We start from the raw sequence: 18266 nt of genomic DNA on the forward strand, positions 1-18266 counted from the left end.
CAAGCCAGTGACGGGGATGGGGAGGGGTCCCTGCTCCGGAAGGTGCCCGCAGGCACTCTCCTGCCCCTTCACCAGCTGGGCCGCGTGTCTCTGCCAGTCCCCACCTGCATCTCAGAGGTGCAACTCTGATGCCAATCTCTGGGGCTCTACTCTCACCCCTGGCGCAAGCCCTTAGAGCCCCCTCTCCTGCCTCAGGGTAGCCCTGCACCCCAAACTCAACACCTTCTGTTCCACAGAAAAGAGCCCTGCACAGTGTCCACATCTTCGTATTTATTTCCATGGTGATAACATGGACCAGATCTAGCAGCCACGGAGGGAAAAAAATCTCTCATTGACTTCCGAGTTAAATCCCGTAACAATGATGTTCAACTATTGCGAGTTTTCTGTTGACTTAACATTTATTGAATCAAATGCTGAAGAAAACGGACTCCCTCTAGGTCTCAGAAACCGTGTTTGACAGTCTGTCTTGTAAAGAATTTATGACGGGATTTGACTTCTCGTTCCTGGGCACGTTTGAGCCTTACAGCCCAGGAAGCACACGACCGAACACTCCAAAGGACTGTAGTACTAGTTTAAGTCTGACCGCTCCCCAAAAGGCAGACACCGCCTCCCACATGCCTATGCAACTTGTTACTTGGGTGTTTTAAAATAAATGAATGAGAAGTGGTGGAGGCATAAAGAAAACCCAGCTTCCTTCGGCACAACGAGACGTGGAGATCTGGGAGGGAGGGAGGGAGGGAGAAGACGAGCTGTGTTCACCAGCTCCAGGTGTCCATCACTGTTCCCTTAAAAACGCCTGGAAGCGCTGTCAGTGACGAGGAGCTCAAGGTACAGGACCGAGTTTGTTATACCAGAAGCTAAACGTGATTAGAAACACGAAGTGAAACCAGTCGGTGGGGGCCGGGTACAAGGCTTGTGCTTAAAGCTTTGGTTGCCTCCTTGGCCAATTTCTCAGACACCAAAACCAACTCCTGACTAATTATCATTATACAATCAAAACAAAATCTTGAAACACATACTTTTCTTCAGAAGAGGGAATAAAGGCACAGAAACCAGCCAAAATAGATTTTTTCTGTAAGAATTGTATGGTTGATTAAAATAGCTCATCACTAATAAAACTTGGATCACTAGAGCAGACAATACAAATTAGTTGTTTTAAAAAATGACATTCACTGAATTCCTGGTCTGTGCATTCAATGTGAATCATCATCAAAAATATGACGAGCGGGTGGTGAGGAGTTCCACTGGGGGTTCTGTATGGTCCGTATTTCAGAGGAGAAGTACCACATGAAGGGTTAGATACGGCGGCTCCTTGGGATGAGTGTATGGCGGTTAGAGATCTCTCTCCTCCTGAGCTCAGAGATGTGCAGTGAGAAATGTCTGGGCGACTTACTCATGACGGATACCTCTCACCAAAGGCAGCCCTGGCATCAAGCCCCACACCTAGGAAGTTCAATAACCTGTATTACACTTTAATAAATATTTCTGCATACTTTTTTGTTTTCTGATTTTAAGCTCAGCTTAAATTTTGTCAAGGAAACCATTTCACAAGAGGGTACATCACAATCTACTATCAGCAATATTCCTTGTTTATTAGAATCTGAAGATGTCCATATTACATCAAATATAAATATATATTATATTTACATTTCCTTCTTAGCTTTCAATTTAGGTGAGTGTATTTATAGATAATGCCACGATGTCACCTTTAATCCTCAGGGCAGCGCCCATTCCCTCCATGGACCCCTACAGGGGCGCACAGCATCCTGAAAGGGGTGCACTGCTCTTTTTTGTTCAGTAAAAGGAAAGAATGGGTATCCAGGAACGGAGATCTAAAAACGTTGTAGGAGGTTCTGCTTTGTTTCTAGGAGGTTTAGTATTTCAAATACCTGAAAAATGTGGTCCCTTTTTACAGCACTATTCTCTACCTGGGGACAAGAAAGGATAATATGCAGTTCAGAAAGGAAGAGCCCAAAGGAAAGAGAACCTGCTAGTTAGTGCATTAATCTGTTTAGTAAAGATCTGTTTTAAAATGTCTGAATGCTGTACAATATGATACAAAACAAGCTCCCGCCTGCAGAGCAGCTGGCACATTTTCCTAGAGGCCGGTTCGCCGGCCGAACAGTCTGCTGCCTGGGTGGCCTGGGTCCTGGTCACTTTCGGTCATCGATAGTTTTAATGAATTCCACCGCTGCTGTGAACTGCATCCACCAGTAGGACTCCTCTCCGGACAGACAGCTGGCATAGAAGCTACTGATATACTGGACCGTGGACAGCAAACAGGGTGGGTTTGCCTAGAGAAATGAGAAATAATAGAGTCAACTGGTCAGATGTACAGCTCTGCAAGAATCTTTCAGTTACTATTCTCAAATGTTTGTCTCTGAAAGAGACACCAGTCCTTCTGAAAACAATCCCCGAATTCCCTTTTTGGAACTATTTTGTAAAGCCTAGCCACTGTGAGCAGCAACAGTCCACTGCCGAGGCGAGTGGGTTCTATTCCAAGCTGAACTGTCTAGAGCTTTCTATGCTTGCAGGTCACTGAACCCCACTGGTCCCTAAGGAGGTTGAACCACCCCAGGGGACCTACTCAATATCCCAGGCTTCCAGCGTGTTTGGTGGGAAGTAAATGCTAGAGGCAAACTGGGTGGTAAGTGCAGGTAGAAGCAGCTGAGAAAGAAAACACGACAAGATAACACGCCCTGTGCTGCAGGAGGTGACACAGGACACCTGCTTTCCACCTTCACATGGCGAGAAAGGACCCAGGTGTGGTAAGTGGTTAGGAAACAAGCCTCAGCCTGTTCCTAAAGCAAGCTTATGTCAGTGGGAGAGAGAAGAGCAGCGGCCCACGGGAGGAGTTATGAAGGCTACACACGCTGATCCTGGGGTTCTGACTCAGAGTTGAGGTTGCAGAAATACTGCAAACATTAAGAATTAATGAGATATGAGTCAACGATACTTTAGACATCAACAGATGGGCTAAGCTGACTGGAAACACAAGTGATGCACCCAAACTGCATGGTTCCCCCAAAATGTTCAGAATAACTTTTCAATGTTATTGTTTAGATGATGAAATTTTATTTTAAAGACAAAAATGGACAAAATATGTCAGGGTTTTTTGTTGTTTTTTTGTTGTTAATCCTCATTTGAGGATATTTTCCCATTGATTTTTAGAGAGAGTGGGAGAGAGACAGAAACATCAATGTGAGAGAGACACATCGATTGGTTGCCTCCCACACACACCCTGACCACGGCCAGGGATCAAGCTTGCAACTGAGGCATGTGTCCTTGACTGGAATCAAAGCCGGGACCCTTCAGTCCACAGGCTGATGCTCTATCCACTGAGCCAAACTAGCTGGGGCTGTCGGGCTTTTTGAAATAATACGGTACAATTACAAAATAAGAGGCCAAAGGAAGAGAGATCTGATTGGCAAATTTAGTAGTTTATGTGACAAGTACTACAAAGAACCAGGGTGAAAGAAGATGCAAAAGCACAATTTTTCTTTCACTCGAAGTTATACACTGAGCCCCAACCAAGGACTTTGGGCCCTGCTTCAAAACGCTCTTCTAGGAATCTGACCCCGCCGCCCTTTCTCCTGAAAACCCTGCCTTCTGGACAGAACAAACCTGGCCTTAGACATTTTCTTTCTGGACACACAGAGCTCGAGGCCTGGGAAGAGCCATGTGTCTAACACCCTGGGACACGTGTGCCCACCCTGCTCGATGCCAGATGAACTCTTCTCACGACCAGCGGGGAGGGCCCACCTTTATCAGCACAAACACCAGCACCGGGACGAAGTCGTCCGCCCCGGGGACAGAGTCCTCGTTGGCCAGGCTCAGCAGGTTCATGATGGTGGAGCACATCCTCAGGATGCACTGCACCTTGTCCCGCGGGGTCTTGTAAGCGCTGATGGTTCTGATCTCCGACTGCGCAGATGGCCACGGCGCCTCCCGAAGATAAACCTAAGCGAGACCACAGACAGGCAGGCAGGGCTTTAATCTGCCGGGAGCACAGACAGCGACCACAGCACCCGCCGGTCCGGAGGCAGGGGGCACGTGTTGCCTCTCCCCCTCTTCAGTAAAACAAGATCTCGGTTCCTTCGCCGTCCACTGAAGATTTAAGCTTAATTTTTAAATAATTTGCTTTGCATTTTAAAGTAAAAAAACTTAGATATCCTCTAATGGAGGAAATGGCATACAGTAACACAGAACCTAGAATTCATAAAATTCCCATCTTTCTTAAATAGCTAGGCTGGAGCTTCTCTACTGGAGCAGCCGATTCTAAAAGCACAAACAAGCTACCTTTAAAAGAAAGCAATTTATTAACGTGTCTTTGCTGCAGTAGTTTTAGAAATAAAGGATTCCAAGAAATCAAAGACAATTAAAAATTATATGCTAATCAATGCTCCATTAGTGGAGATTTTAATGAAACAACCAGGAAGCTCGCATACCTGAAATTCCTGTTTTGTAAGAGCTGTATGGCAGGTAAAAACTCCATCATCAATAACTAAAAGGTAAGTTGGCGTCATATTCAGGTACAACTAATCTCCCGGAGCAGCGGTTTCTGCGGCCCGGGGGCCCTGGCTCGCCCTCTCCTCCACCGAGGTCCCTTCCTCACCAGGAATTTTAATCCCCAGAGGATCTTTGAGAACTTCAGTTAGAATGAAGTTCCTCTAACGCAAACGGTGTGACATATTTTATTACATTCTGTTTCCTTGAAACACTGGCAACATGCACACAGTATAAAGTGCAGCTCTAATTCCCAACGCCTCCCGTGCTATGAACCTGCGTTACCTCCGGGATCTGAAGCGCTCTGTGGTTGGCAGTCACCACTTTCGACAATCTCTGGATATGTTCATGAAGAACCCTGGAAACCCCCAAAACAAATATGTAAATACATGTCAGAAAATAAGGCACACTGAGTCATAACTGATTCTTTAAGACATTTAAACTGTTTTAGACTTATTTCTAGATACAGATTACAATTACAGTTGAGACTCTCTCTTAGCTGTAGGTATTCTGTCTTGTTAAAAAGTTACATTTTGAACAGGATCTGCTCGGAAATGCTGAGTGAGCGAGGGGATGCAGTCAGAAGTCCTTCTTGCCCAGACCAGACAGCATTCAAGGAAGAGAGGAGAGGAGCGCTCAGCCCACAGACTGTCTGACACACTAATCAGCAACCAGGCTGTCACGAGGTAGAGGATCAAAAGCCAGAAGCCAAAGATGCTTAGACGGGGAAGGGACTCAACACACAAGCTCTCATTTCACAGGGAAAATAATTCAGCTTCAACAGGCGAAGCTTTGATTAAACCAGCTTCCCCGCTGCCAGTGTTCTTTCCAGAGGGCATGCGCGCTCCCTCTGTAACACCTGCAGAGGTGCCGGGGAGGAGAAGGCAGGCACCCCCTGCTTCAAAGTGCTCTCTGCAGCCAACACAGTTTGAATGTCCCTACTCCTTACCCCACGCTGGAAGCCAAAGGCTGGTGCTCTGGAGAGAAAACAGGTCCCACCTGGTGTGTTAAGGACAGGGGCTCGGGTGGGCTAACAGCTCTGAGACTATGAACGAGTGAGGCAGGCTGGGACGATCCCAACCATTCAGAGGACAGTGAACGCTCCCAAATATACACGCAATATCTTAAAATGTCCATGAAAAAAAAAACTTACAAAAACCACCTATGACCACCCTGAGATGCTATTACAGGGACCCTCGAGAGTCCCTGGCGCATTAAGTCACTGCTACAGCTAGGGAGCACAGTGGGCACCTCAACGCGCTTGAGGGAGAAACGGGTTGTAAAGCAATGCTCAAGAGACTGCAGGAGAGGTCCGCGGGGAGGCTCGGTGCTTTAGCACAGGCCCATGAACCAAGAGACCCGCTTCCATTCCTGGTCAGGGCACATGCCCAGGTTGCAGGCTTGATCCCCAGTAGGGGATGTGCAGGAGGCAGCTCTGATCAATGATTCTTTCTCATCTTTGATGTTTCTACCTCTTCCTCTCTTTTCCTCTCTGAAATCAATTAAAAAAATGTTTTTAAATGGATAAGAGATCCATTCTAAAAAAAAAGAAAAAGAAAATGCAGAAGAGGAAAAACAAAAATGCTAAATCCAGGCAAACAGCAGTGCCTTCCAGAAAGGCCAGACCAATGTGTACACCCTTCAGCCCGAGTCTCCACATCCCTGAAAACTGTAATTCTGACGGGTGGGAAATGGTAACAACATGCATTTCTCTATTAGATACCGGTCTTATGTATAGCTCCGCTAAAGTATGGGCTAGCTGACGTCTCCCCACGTGGTCCAACACAGGCCCTACACAGAGAGCACTCACTGGTCACGGAGTATGTCCCCATCCTGATTGGGGTAGAAAGCAAGCTTGAAAATGCGATTCATCACGCTTCGCTCGATGGCCAGCTGCGCGTCCTGAAGCTGCTCCTCGCTCGCATTTTGCCAGATGACGTCCTGGGCCATTGCACCGTAGAGGAACTGCAGGAAGTCTTCTACCTGAGCAGTTTTATCATCAGCTGCTGTGAGTTTCTGAAAGTCTCCAATGCAAAATAATAATTTTAAAAATACACTATCTGAATAATTTTAAAAAGGAAATTGTAGAAATAATTTTAATCACCAGCTATGCAGATACTATGCTCTTAAAGCCAAAAGTGTCTGGGCATGATTTATTTTAGGAGAATATGTGGCCAAATCATTAAAGTCGGGAGAAAGGTAAGATATAAAAGTTTAAGAATAAGGAGTGTGTTATAAAAATTATATGCTTTGGTTTAAAAAATGAGAAAAATTGTGTGGATCCAAAACTTTACCAATTTTATCCATTTTTAAATAAACTACAGATATTCAAACCAATAAAAATAAACTTTACTTATTGAGAACCCATAAAATGACTGGGAACTTACGGAAATGCTCTTAGACATGTAGGTATTCAAACAAACTAGCAAAACAAAAATGTCCAAATCTTCCCAATGCTGTGGCCGAAGAGATGCTCAATTGAACGTCTCCAGTTACCTTGAATGAACTCCCTGATCTTCTTTTCTTTGCTCTCAAGCAGCAACCTCACACAGACGGTGGTGAAGTATCGGTTGGCCACCTCCTTGTCCCGCAGCACCCTCTGCAGCAGCCTTTCCAGGTGAGCCTGCGTGGTCTGCAGTCCTTGCCGACAGCGGGTGAGGTAAGCAATGTAGGGGGCCCTTTTCCTGAAAGGAAACAGGCTTTGTAGGACGCTAGATACATACAGTGCACGCTCTCTTTGGAAACTAAGAGTCCTAATTCTTCTTTAAAAAAATAAAGAGATTACTTCATAGGTTTTGGTTTTCCACGTTAGCATGTCAGGCTGCAGACAACAGTCTGGAAGACGAATTATGCCTCCAGCTCGAGAACAGAGCTGCATGTCTGTGAAGAACAGCATCTCCTGGGCTGAGCACTTAGCTACCTAACTACTGAACACGGCTGAGTCCCTCGCACTGCTGGCCTATTTTATATCGGAGCACAGTCTCCACACTGGTAGGGCCTCGCTCCTAACAAGAAATTGATTGCTAGAGAAAACTGAAATAAGAACAAAATACAGGTCTATACCACTAGGTCATTAAACATGCCACCAATTATTGACATACAGTTTATATGTGACCATCTTAGAGCACCTGTGCCCTCAGCCTCAAAGCCACTTCACTTCCTAAGCGTCTAAATTATGTGTTTCTCCTCAACTGTTAGCAAGGGGCTGCCCAGGGACAAAGGGAGCAATTCCTGGGCCTGCTCCTGCCTCCCTGGTCCAGGGAAGCAGTCTTCCCTCTCACCCTACAAAGGGGAAGTGATACCCTCATTACACCGGCCCCACCTCTGCTAAAGCTCCTTGGTGCAATGCTGAAGCAGATGGCACTTCTCTGTGTGGAAGAGCTGCTCATTCATCACCACATTTCAGACTAACAGCCAAATGTGTTCCTCAGGAATCTATGTCCAGTGAGCAGAGCCAAGCACTTTCACGTAAGCCTAGATTCGTCCCCAAGATAAGGGCGAGAAGATACTACTTGCTGCTGAAACAAGGTCTGAAGTGAAGCTGCATGTTACCTGTAGTCCTCGGCGATAGAGGCCAGCAGCTTCCTGCAAGTCCTGTTATCAAAGCGGCACACACAACGCATTGTTTCCTGCAGCTGAGCCATTAAGTTCTTATCTTGTAAATTAATTGCTTCGGCTATTTGAACTTTTAAGAAGCATACAATTTCATTCTCTGAACAAAAAAACAAGAATTCTGTTACTGCTGAGAAAATCCTCGTGCTCACCTAAGGGGCTGTCATCCCTCAGCCTTTGGGATGTCGATTCTGCTTTAGCACGTGTCAGTAGAACTAAGTTGAACTGCCATGCTCAATCATTGAACATTTAATGAACCAGCAGTAATCGAGTGCCCTTACTGATCCTAACATAAATCTATTAAGTTAAACCATATGGAATTGCTATAAAGCTTAAATACAGTTGAATACTGGCAATTTTATATGGTTCAACCTTCAAATACAGGAAAAAATAAATGGTCATATAGCAAACTTACCTTCTGGGTCTGTGTGGTCTGGTAAGCCATTCCTTGTTGAATGGCTTAGCACTGGGAAAGCAACTGAATCCGCAGAGCAAAGAGCAAGCCTCAGTTTCTTTTTTGCATCTCTGAAAAAATGAGTTGAAAATTCATTAATTTCTATATCCAGATAGGATCACATTTTATGAACATTTGCTATGTAAGTTAATATGCTATCTCAGGAATCAAATGTTGTAAGTGGTCATAATCAAAGAAGATTTTAAACTTACTGACATCTCACTTAAAGGAACAGGCTTTCTAGTGACCCGAGGAGCAAGGACGTAAGTGTTGTGGGCAAGATGTGCTATGAGAGGAGGCACTAGGAGAGTCAGAAAGGCGTACCTGGGAGACACCCCTCACACTCAGCATGCTGTCTACTACAGCTCTCGACAAATGGTGACCGGCCACTAGACAGCTCATAAGCTGGCAGGAAGCCCTTTCTTACTGTTCTGTTGCTGGAGCCAAAAGCTGCTCCTTTCAACTTCCAACTACTGAGGCGCCGACCACCACCAAGGGCAGAGCGCCCTGCAGTAAGGTGTCGCCCTCCACAGCAGTGCAGCTCTGTTCACACTGAGAGATGCCACCAGCATGCTCTCATCTGCTGGTGGCTGTGGCCCTTTCTGGTCTCACAGGGCATCGACCAGAGCTTCCTCAGAATGTCCAAAGCTGCCATCCAAAGGAAGGAGCTGAAACCCCTCAGCGAACAGGCCACATCTGCTCCTCCTGCAGGATCCCCACTGTCCACTCACCTGGCAGCTCTGAGTCTTTCCCTATTGGCTTGCTTCCTATAAAATGAGTAACTTACAGACTAAGCCTATCATCTGTAACATTCACCCACTCTGCAGTCTCATAAAATATATAATGGTAAAGTCATGGCTGAAAAATAAAAATGGTCTGCCACTCCCTCCAATTTTACTGTAGGGAAAAAATTACAAAGCTTCATAATGTTTATAAATAAAATGATGTATTAGGGTCTTCTTTAAACTAATTGGGGGGAATAAATGTGAAACAACACTGGCCGTGTATCAGTGACTGTGGAATCTGGGTGAGGAGGAGGACAAACTGAGGGCTCCTCAGGCCTATGGGACAGCTGACCCAGCTCCCACCCCGCCCTCACCCTCCCCAGCATTTCTCACCGGGGCTGGGAGCTTTACATGGGCAGAGGCTCGGCCACCTGTTTCACTGTAATGGCTTATGTGGTGCCTGTGAGCACACAAGGTTTTCCTTTATCCCTGAACTCAAGCCTCTGATATATGACATCCACTCAGGAAGCCAAGTCTTCTCAGGAAATAGCCATTTCATTCTTATCTCTCTGCTTTATACCTTTATTAAGTGACACAATGAATCACATGACTGAGGTGACTGCAGTGGTGATGAAAAGTCCAACCCCGAAGTCCTAAATCCTGTAGGAGGAATACCTGTAAGAGTAGGCTGAGTCCTGAGGGTGGGCCACTTGGCTCGCGGAGTCCGGGAGGTCATCGGCTGAGATGTTTTGCAGTGCTTCATCTCGAGGAGAATCGTGTGCACTTTCCCCGTCACCCATAGCCTCTAAACAAAGCCCACCCCAAAAGGATAATAAGCAGCTTAATCTGAAATGTTCTGGCAACTTAGTGATAAATTAGCATTGTGCTTTACAACACGATATTTATAGCAATGATAATATATCAAGAGACCACTTTTTGAGAAGAGAATGATTCTACTTCTTATACCAATCCTAATTGAAAACAATGAAAGTATTTAATAATAATAATCCTATATAATAAAAGCCTAATATGCTAAGTGTCCAGTTGTCTGTTCAACCAATCAAAGCGTAATATGCTAATGATATGCTGACCGCTCAACTGCTCGCTATGATGTGCACTGACCACCAGTGGGCAGATGCTCCGACAGGTAGGTTAGCTTGCTGCTGGGGTCTGGCTGACCGGGATTGAGCAATACGGGCCGGACACACCCTGGAGCTCTCCTGCGGTCCCTCTCCAACTGGCCAACCTCCCACGTCCCTCCTTGGCCCTGATTGTGCACCCGTGGGGTCCCTCGGCCTGGCCTGCATCCTCTCGCAATCCGGGACCCCTTGGGGGATGTCGGAGAGCCAATTTCGGCCCGATCCCGCAGGCCAGGCCAAGGGACCCCACTCTAGTAATCATCATCATCATCATCTGGCCTTGGCTGGTATGGCTCAGTTGGTTGAGTGTCATACTATGCACCAAAAGGTTGCCGGTTTGATTCCTGGTCAGGACATATGCCCTGGTTTTGGGTTCGATCAGTTCCCTGGTAGGGGTGTGTGCAGGAGGTAACCAAATGATATTTCTCTCTCATATCTATGTTTCTCTCTTTCCCTCTCCTTTCCTCTCTCTCAAAAAAATAAATAAAAACATATTTTTAAAAAATATTACTACTCTATAATCGGAATCACTGTACCACAGAACTAAAAGGGGTCTCAAAAATCGTTTTACATAACCCCTCATTTTATGGGCATGGAATCCTCCCATAGAAGACAGCTGCAAACCCCTTGGCCAGCCATGGCTCCCCAAGGCTTCTCCCGCTGCCCAGGAATGAGTTGGGGGTAAACTCACAAATGCAGCCAGGAGAGATCTGTGGTGGAACCACAATTGTTTTTAACAGATCAATTTAGATAAGATATACACTTATAAAATCAAAGGAATAAAAAGTTCCTTAGTATAATAAAGATACTGTGCTTGTATAGGAAAAATATCTTTATTCTTAGAAAATAATTTCAAATGCTTTAGGAAAAACTTTTCTGTTATTTTAAGGCTTTTCAAAATAAAAGCTGGGCTAAGTTCACCTCTCCCAGTCCCCCTTAGTGTCTCTTCTTCCAGTGCGCATACAAGCATAAACACATGCTGTGTAGAAGTTATGCTTTATATACTTCTGTTTCCTCTCCATTTATTTTGAGAATTACATCATATTTTTCAGACAGCTATTCAAAAGTAGCACTATTAATTCAGATCATCTTTATCACTGTGATACGAAGGTTACTATTCAAATCTTTACCACGGTTATCACCTGCATTGTCATAGTTGGCCATTGCTCCTTCACTGGGGCTGGTTCGCTTAATGGCGTTCCTGTATTTGTCCAGAATGTCCTCAGCGGCCTGAGCTTGTGCACTGAGTCTAGGGCTGGGATCATCTGCAGGGAAAGGAGAGTGAGAGAATTAGCTCCCTTCGGTTTGTACCAACTCTGATGTTAGTACGACACCAGGAGCATAATCCCAAAGGCCGATTAGGAGGTAAGACTTAAAAAGAGCACATATCTCAGTGTTAAGAGGCACCATGCAACTGCCTACTCCTCCCATTTCTGGGTCTGAGAGCCTTGCCAAAGCACGGATTTGGGAGAATTAGATCCACTTTCTCATCATCGCCAGAATTCCACATGACAGTGTCAAAAAGTTCAGTGCGGACTGAATGGATGATGGGTTTCTAAAGTGCTTACACTCAAACCACTGGTATTAGCAACTCATGCTAACAGAACTTCCCACAATGCAATTTTATATGCAGACTTCATTTACTCAGACATCTCCATGCTGAAGGAACAAAAAAGAAGTATTCAAACTGAGAATTAAAGCCTTTTAAATAATAATAAAAGTTGCCTTCCTCCAGTCTTCCTGGATTTCTCTCTCTACACCAGATTTGAAAACTTCAGATTTTCATATGCTATCTCACTGGATCTCACCATGACAGTGCAGCTGCCGGAACAGAGCACTTTTGTGCATGCAATGGAGTCAGAGGCACTCCCAGAGAACCTAGACATTGCTGGGGAGTGCTGGAATTGTACCTGGGTGCACAGAGAAAAAGCTGATCACAATCACAGCACAGCACTGTTTACTGACAGGACTGCCATCCTGTCGGCAAAATCAGCACATCGCAATGTTTTCCTGTAGTCAACGTAATTAACAGTGATCAAAGAACTGCTACAGATCTATGGGACACAGAAAGTTCCAGAGTGAAATGTAAACTCCTGCGATAGATCTAGGCCAACCAGGTGGCTACCATAAATGTCCACATTCTGGTAGAATCCCATTTTTAAAAAAGTCTAAAATCACATAAAAATCACTAGAATTTCTATGTGTGTGTGTTAACAGCAGCTACCATTTATTGAGCACTGACCACATGCCAGGCACTGTGCTAAGCACCTTATATGAGCAATCTCAATCAATCATCACAATAACCCCATAGGGAGGTACTACTATCACCCCGTTTTATAGAAGAGGAAATCGAGGTATAGAGAGGTTAAGTACTTATGCTCATAGGCTCTTCTTTTTTTTTTCCATAGAAAATATTTTGTATTTCTGTCTCCGTAAAATTGTAATAAACTGTAAAGGATTTCCAAAGTAATGTAATCTTTCTGCTATAATGACATTTGGATGCCAGATCAGGGTCATAATCTGATCTTCAAAATGTAAACTGAAAAATCTTTATCGTTACAAAATCATTTTGTGGAGGGGGAGTACTTTTTGCTATTGGTTTTCAGTGCTGTTGAGACTCTTTTGAAAAAGGGACAACAGAATTTGGCTAACTATAGTGAAGCCATAATGTTGCCTATTGACTTTATTTCTATAATGCCATTCTTAAAATTTTTATCCTAAGAAAATAATGAAAACAAACAAAAAATGCTACATATATGAAGCTGTGAGCAGTATTTTCATAGTAAAAGTCGGGTACAATTTAAATATCCAAAAGCAAGAGAATGTTCACACTGCAGTAAAATCAGATGATAGATTATCTTAGAGTCAATAAAAACTACTAAAAACAATCAGTTTAGTAGAAACTGGGAGAGGGCTTATGAAATAACATGTGTTAAAAGAATACAGTTACATACATAATCTGATTAAATCATGAAAAGCCATGTACAAACACAAAAAGATTGGGAGAGAACATGGAAAAAAAACAAGAATAGTTAGGATGGTGGTATTATGAGCAGACTGTTAAGAAATTTCCTTTCATAGCATTTTAAAATGGATTTAATAATAATTTTCAATGGGTCATTAGTTAGGATTGGGTAGAAGTTTTTGCACCAGTAGAGAAGTTAAATGGCTTGAATTGAACACAAAGCAAATGAAATACTTTACTTAAAAAAATTACTGTACTCTACCTAGCTTCCAGTTTAAGAACCAAGAAAAATACTATATTGCCCAAAGTCAAGTAAAAAACAATTTATAACTTCTCCAAAATTATCAATTCAACATTGTAAAAACATGAGATTTCATGAAGAGATCCTACTCTGCAAACATTGGTAGTGTCCTAACACTAGGAAAATGGTAAAGAAAAACAAATATCTTGCCAGAAAGCAGCTTTTCCAACGTGTCTCAGTCAGACTGTAGGCTCCTGAAGAACAGGGGTCCGGTGTGAAATGACTTACTCCCCACACCACTTAGCACAGTGTCTGGCATGAGTCAGATGTTCAACGGTATTGGCTGACTGAACAAGAGGGGCTTGGCTGCTCTCGGCAGGGACGGTGGCCTGGAAGCACAGCGCCTGCTGTTCAAAACCCTTTATCCAGGAAAGTCATGCATCAAAGCAGGGACGTGTGCTAGGCCAAGGAGCTACATCTAAATTTAACAGAGGTAGACATCAGAATGCCATGCATTACAATGAGAGTCTACCTGTACTATGCTGAGCAGCTCTGAGGAGGATGTTCTTTGAAACCTATCCCATTTTTAAATAAAGCTCTTCATTTTAACTTAGAATGTAATTTCAAATCAAGATAAGAAAAAACGAGGTGAGAAATGAATTTCCCTGTAGTTAATTTATAGTCATTGGAAACAGTTCACAGCTATCAAATTCAAGGCTGAGTCCTTAACACTACTTTTCACAATCTTTCCTTTCAGGGTGCACAATCATAATGTGCCAACAGCAAGCTGCAAAAATACAAATGCTGAATAAGGTAAGAACCCAACCCCTAGTTGTATTTCCCTTGGGTTAGAGAGCAATGGTAAACTGATTCAAGCTGTAAAAATCGGTAAAGTTTATAAATTTATTTTATTCTTTGAACAAACACCTTATCATGAAAAAAGGAAATGATTAGGTAAAACAGAATTTCACTATGATCCTGAATAATCAAGAGCTACAGACAAAAATAAATTTAGAGTTCCATGATCAACGTTAGCGAAAATTATTCAATCAATGATCCGAAGAGATGGCATGCACCGAGCTAAAACCATCACCACTTTCCTAAAAGGCACTGCGTGGCATCATCCCACTCAGATGTCAGATTGTGGGGTGTGTAGAGGCCCAGGACCAGGGGCCTCACCATAAATGGAAGTTATGATAATGAGGATGATGATGGTGGTGGCGGTCTACAGGAAGAGCACACGGATTCACTGTGGCCGCCAACTGGAAACCACAGAGCTATGAAGAACATACTCCCCACTGTACACACACAGACACACTCTTCTAAAAAGGCAACGCTTATGGCACCCAAGAAAAAGTGTTATGAAATATGTGCTCTGGGAATGAAGGAGCCAGGAAGTCCATGGGTCTACAAACCTGTGAGTGTTGAGAATCTGTCAGGCCCCAGCTCATCTTTGTCTTTTTCTTGTTTTTCTTTCTTTCTAAATGGTATGGGAGCTGGAAATTAAATAAAGTCAGTAGTGTGACATACAACATACTGCACTACTCGGCAGACAGCAGTCATTCTGGAGTTAACTGGTGTGCCAACATTTCTAAGTGAAAGGAAGGTGAAAAGTTTAAAAGCTAAGAAACCCCAAGTGTCAATTGATAATCGTTCTTAAAATAGCATTGAAGATTCTTAAAGATGCGTTCAGAGTCGTTGGCCACAGGAAGAATGATTTAACGGGAATCTATTGGGACTAAATCAAAACCACTGCCTCTTAACCTCCGCTCAGAAACAACACATTCAAAACTCTGAGGCATGCTCTCCTCGTCCTCAAGTGGCTGGAGTACGGCGTGAAGGCGGCCCCTCGGCTCCTGAGCGCCCCAGGGCTGAGATCGGAAGAAGTCCCTAACTGCAATCCTGGATGATCTCTCCTTTCAGGAAGAGATGCTTTTGCAAACTCAAATCTCAATGTCTACTAGTATGATGCCAGGCTATTCACAAAAGAAGCGAACAATTTTATACAACTGCCTTCCAAAATAAACACTCACTAATATTCAGGGTATAAACAATCTCAAAGCACATAAACATTAAAAACTTAAGTTTATTCCAGGAATATAAAGGATGAATTTCAAATTTTCAGTTTAATTACTGAGAACATCCCTTTTTTCCTGCAATAATTACTGGCAATACATATGTCAAAAGTCCTACGTGTCTAACATCAGGGTACATGATATTTAAACCACCGCTTGCATGACTTCCATTTATGAAACCACTACCACTTCCTGCAAAGAATAAGCTAAAACTCTGCCTTAGCATCCACCTGCGCAAAAACAGCTGGAAACAAGCCCAGCAAACCTCAGGGAGAGAGGAGCTGAGATGCGGGCTCGGAAAGAGATTTCAGGGCTTTGCTTCTGGTTGCTAATATGGCATTCTAATATGTTGTAAAATTACCTTTAGGCATGGCAGAAACAAAACGTTTTCTCCACCAAGGTCTGTTCCTGTCTGATTTCTCATCATCGCTATCTTTGCGTTCTTCAGTCTGTAGGAAAAGTTTGATGCTTTATTTGGAGTTGGGCAGCAGGCAAATTACTATGAAAAGGATTTCAGTTAGTCTGTAAAATACAAATACCCCTCAGGTTTGTCTTAAAAGAAAAACTGTTCTTATTGCTGTAGAGGAAGCTTCGGGAACATGGAAGTGTATCTTTTAAGCCAGACAAGGATCTGCTTGAGGGTAGGCACTATCTCATCAGTGAGTAAACTGAGAGCCATAATGGAGCCTTGCATAGAGGAGGCACTTAAGACAATCTTAAGAGTAAGTGCAATGCAAATAAAGTCTAGGAGGGTAGTAGAGATGGTAGCAGTAGTATTAACAATAAAACCCAGTCTGTGCTGTGTGCCAAACACTGAGTGTAAGGATATATGTTATCTCATTTAAACCTCACAATAGCCTTAGGATATAAGTACTATTATTAAGCCCTTTCTGTAGATGAGAAATATGAGGCTAAAAAAGGTTATCACTCATCTTCCCCAAATTGATATAGCCTATGTGTGGCACAGCTGGGACTCAAGCCTAGATTCTGACCAACTTCAAAGTTCATGTTTTGATCATCAGTTATGTTATCATTAAGACCACATATCAGTAGCCCATCATGTACCTTAAACAAGTCATTTAATATCTGTTTATTCACTGACAAAACTGGAACTAAAAATATTTTCTCTAAGGGCATCCTTGTAGATGGGGTGTCAGAACCCAAGGAGAGAGATGAGGGCATCCGTGGGGAATGGTTTAGCATCGGGGATGGCATATTGATTACATACATGAGGACTGATCAAGTAAGTATATGCATGAAGAATTATGAAAACGGGTTTCTATCACAGAAGGGAGTTACAAATATGGGAAGGGAGAAAGATGAAATAAACTGTTGTTTTTAGAGTAGAATGAAATATATAGGTGTATGTTCATGGTTCTCTACATATAAAGAGAAAGATACACATGTTAATGTGTATATGCACATGTATATTCACACACACTCTCTCCCATGGTTTTGTCTACTGTGAGGTCCTGGGAGTAGCAACACTCCTACAGCAAAGAGCACACCTAGTATCCAGATCTTGGTTTTTAAATACCATTTTCTACTAAAAGGAACAAGGGTTTCTTGGAGAAACGGCTAGTCCAGGACTAGGACAGACACAGTACAATATAAGCTGATAACGTTTTGTGCCAAAAGGAAAGAAATACTCAAAGAATGATGGCAGCATATCAAAAGAACCTCTGAGAGCTTGAAGGGGCTCCCACTGAACAAATCGGGGACAAAAATAATGACAGTAACAAACCCATTGAGTAAAATAGAAAACTATGGGACCATCAGTATAATTAATAAGTAAGTAAATTAAAAATTTGATGAAGAACAAAATAAAAAATAATACCTCATTGAAAAAAATAATAGCTAACCATCTCGGAAGATTGGAGGTTTAAATTAAATTTGATATAAAATTATTTGGAAAAAGTTAAAAGCATCATAAAAATGCAACACTACAAAAACAAAGTACTAAAGGTTTCCTATGGATTAGGTTGTGGATATACTAGACAAATCATCTTTAATGATGACTACTGTCCATTCTTAACCCTAGATGTATATAATTTCAGATATTAAGAGAATTAGGCAGACAGACATTAAAGCTGACCACACCAGCAAATTCTCCGTGACCTGTGTCCCATACCTCTCCTCTTGAGGAGTCCTTACTCGGGGATGAAGAGGACGAATGAGGTGCAGCCACCAAAGAGGTAGCACCAATGGCTGCGGCTGGAGGGAGCTCTCGCTCTTCATTCCCTGGGCGGCGGTTCCAGCTGGGGTCACTCATGGGTCTCCGGGCGGAAGATACTATGTCAGAGCTCCTGCTGCGAACTAATCTCTCAGGGTAAGAATGCCGCTGCTTGAATGCCTCCATTTCGGCTGGAGTTAAACCATGGGAACCAAAGTTTGGCAGCCTGGCCTCATTTCCTCCCACAGCTCCTTCCAGGATCGGAGGGTCTGGTGGTGGATGCGAAGGCCTGGCATAGTGCACTTTTGGCCTCACCACAGCAGAAGCCCCTGGAACACAGGGGGAAAAGTTTGCACCTGAAACACAACTGCTCTAA

At 43.5% G+C, this 18266-nt stretch overlaps 1 protein-coding gene across 20 annotated transcripts in view; it reads right to left on the reverse strand.

The window, feature by feature from the left end:
* Window positions 1–1568: 1568 nt before the first annotated feature.
* Window positions 1569–18266, reverse strand: part of GAPVD1 (GTPase activating protein and VPS9 domains 1) — a 53760-nt gene continuing 37062 nt past the window's right edge. For 5 of the 20 annotated variants that reach the window (XM_023760077.1, XM_023760079.1, XM_023760074.1 and 2 more), the window contains 12 exons: window positions 17849–18219; window positions 16079–16166; window positions 15058–15138; window positions 11567–11701; window positions 9973–10102; window positions 8534–8643; window positions 8059–8218; window positions 7003–7190; window positions 6317–6530; window positions 4792–4864; window positions 3763–3960; window positions 2154–2294 (listed from right to left, as the gene is read on the reverse strand). In XM_023760077.1, coding sequence (XP_023615845.1) covers window positions 2154–2294; window positions 3763–3960; window positions 4792–4864; window positions 6317–6530; window positions 7003–7190; window positions 8059–8218; window positions 8534–8643; window positions 9973–10102; window positions 11567–11701; window positions 15058–15138; window positions 16079–16166; window positions 17849–18219 — 1889 coding nt within the window. Of the gene's footprint in view, window positions 2295–3762; window positions 3961–4791; window positions 4865–6316; window positions 6531–6893; window positions 7191–8058; window positions 8219–8533; window positions 8644–9972; window positions 10103–11566; window positions 11702–13894; window positions 14121–15057; window positions 15139–16078; window positions 16167–17848; window positions 18220–18266 lie in introns of those variants that run through there. The other 15 variants (XM_023760075.1, XM_023760073.1, XM_006096246.3 and 12 more) reach the window with 13 other exon arrangements.

The sequence above is a fragment of the Myotis lucifugus genome, unplaced genomic scaffold (genome assembly GCF_000147115.1).
Source record: "Myotis lucifugus unplaced genomic scaffold, Myoluc2.0 scaffold_173, whole genome shotgun sequence".
NCBI lineage: Eukaryota > Metazoa > Chordata > Mammalia > Chiroptera > Vespertilionidae > Myotis > Myotis lucifugus.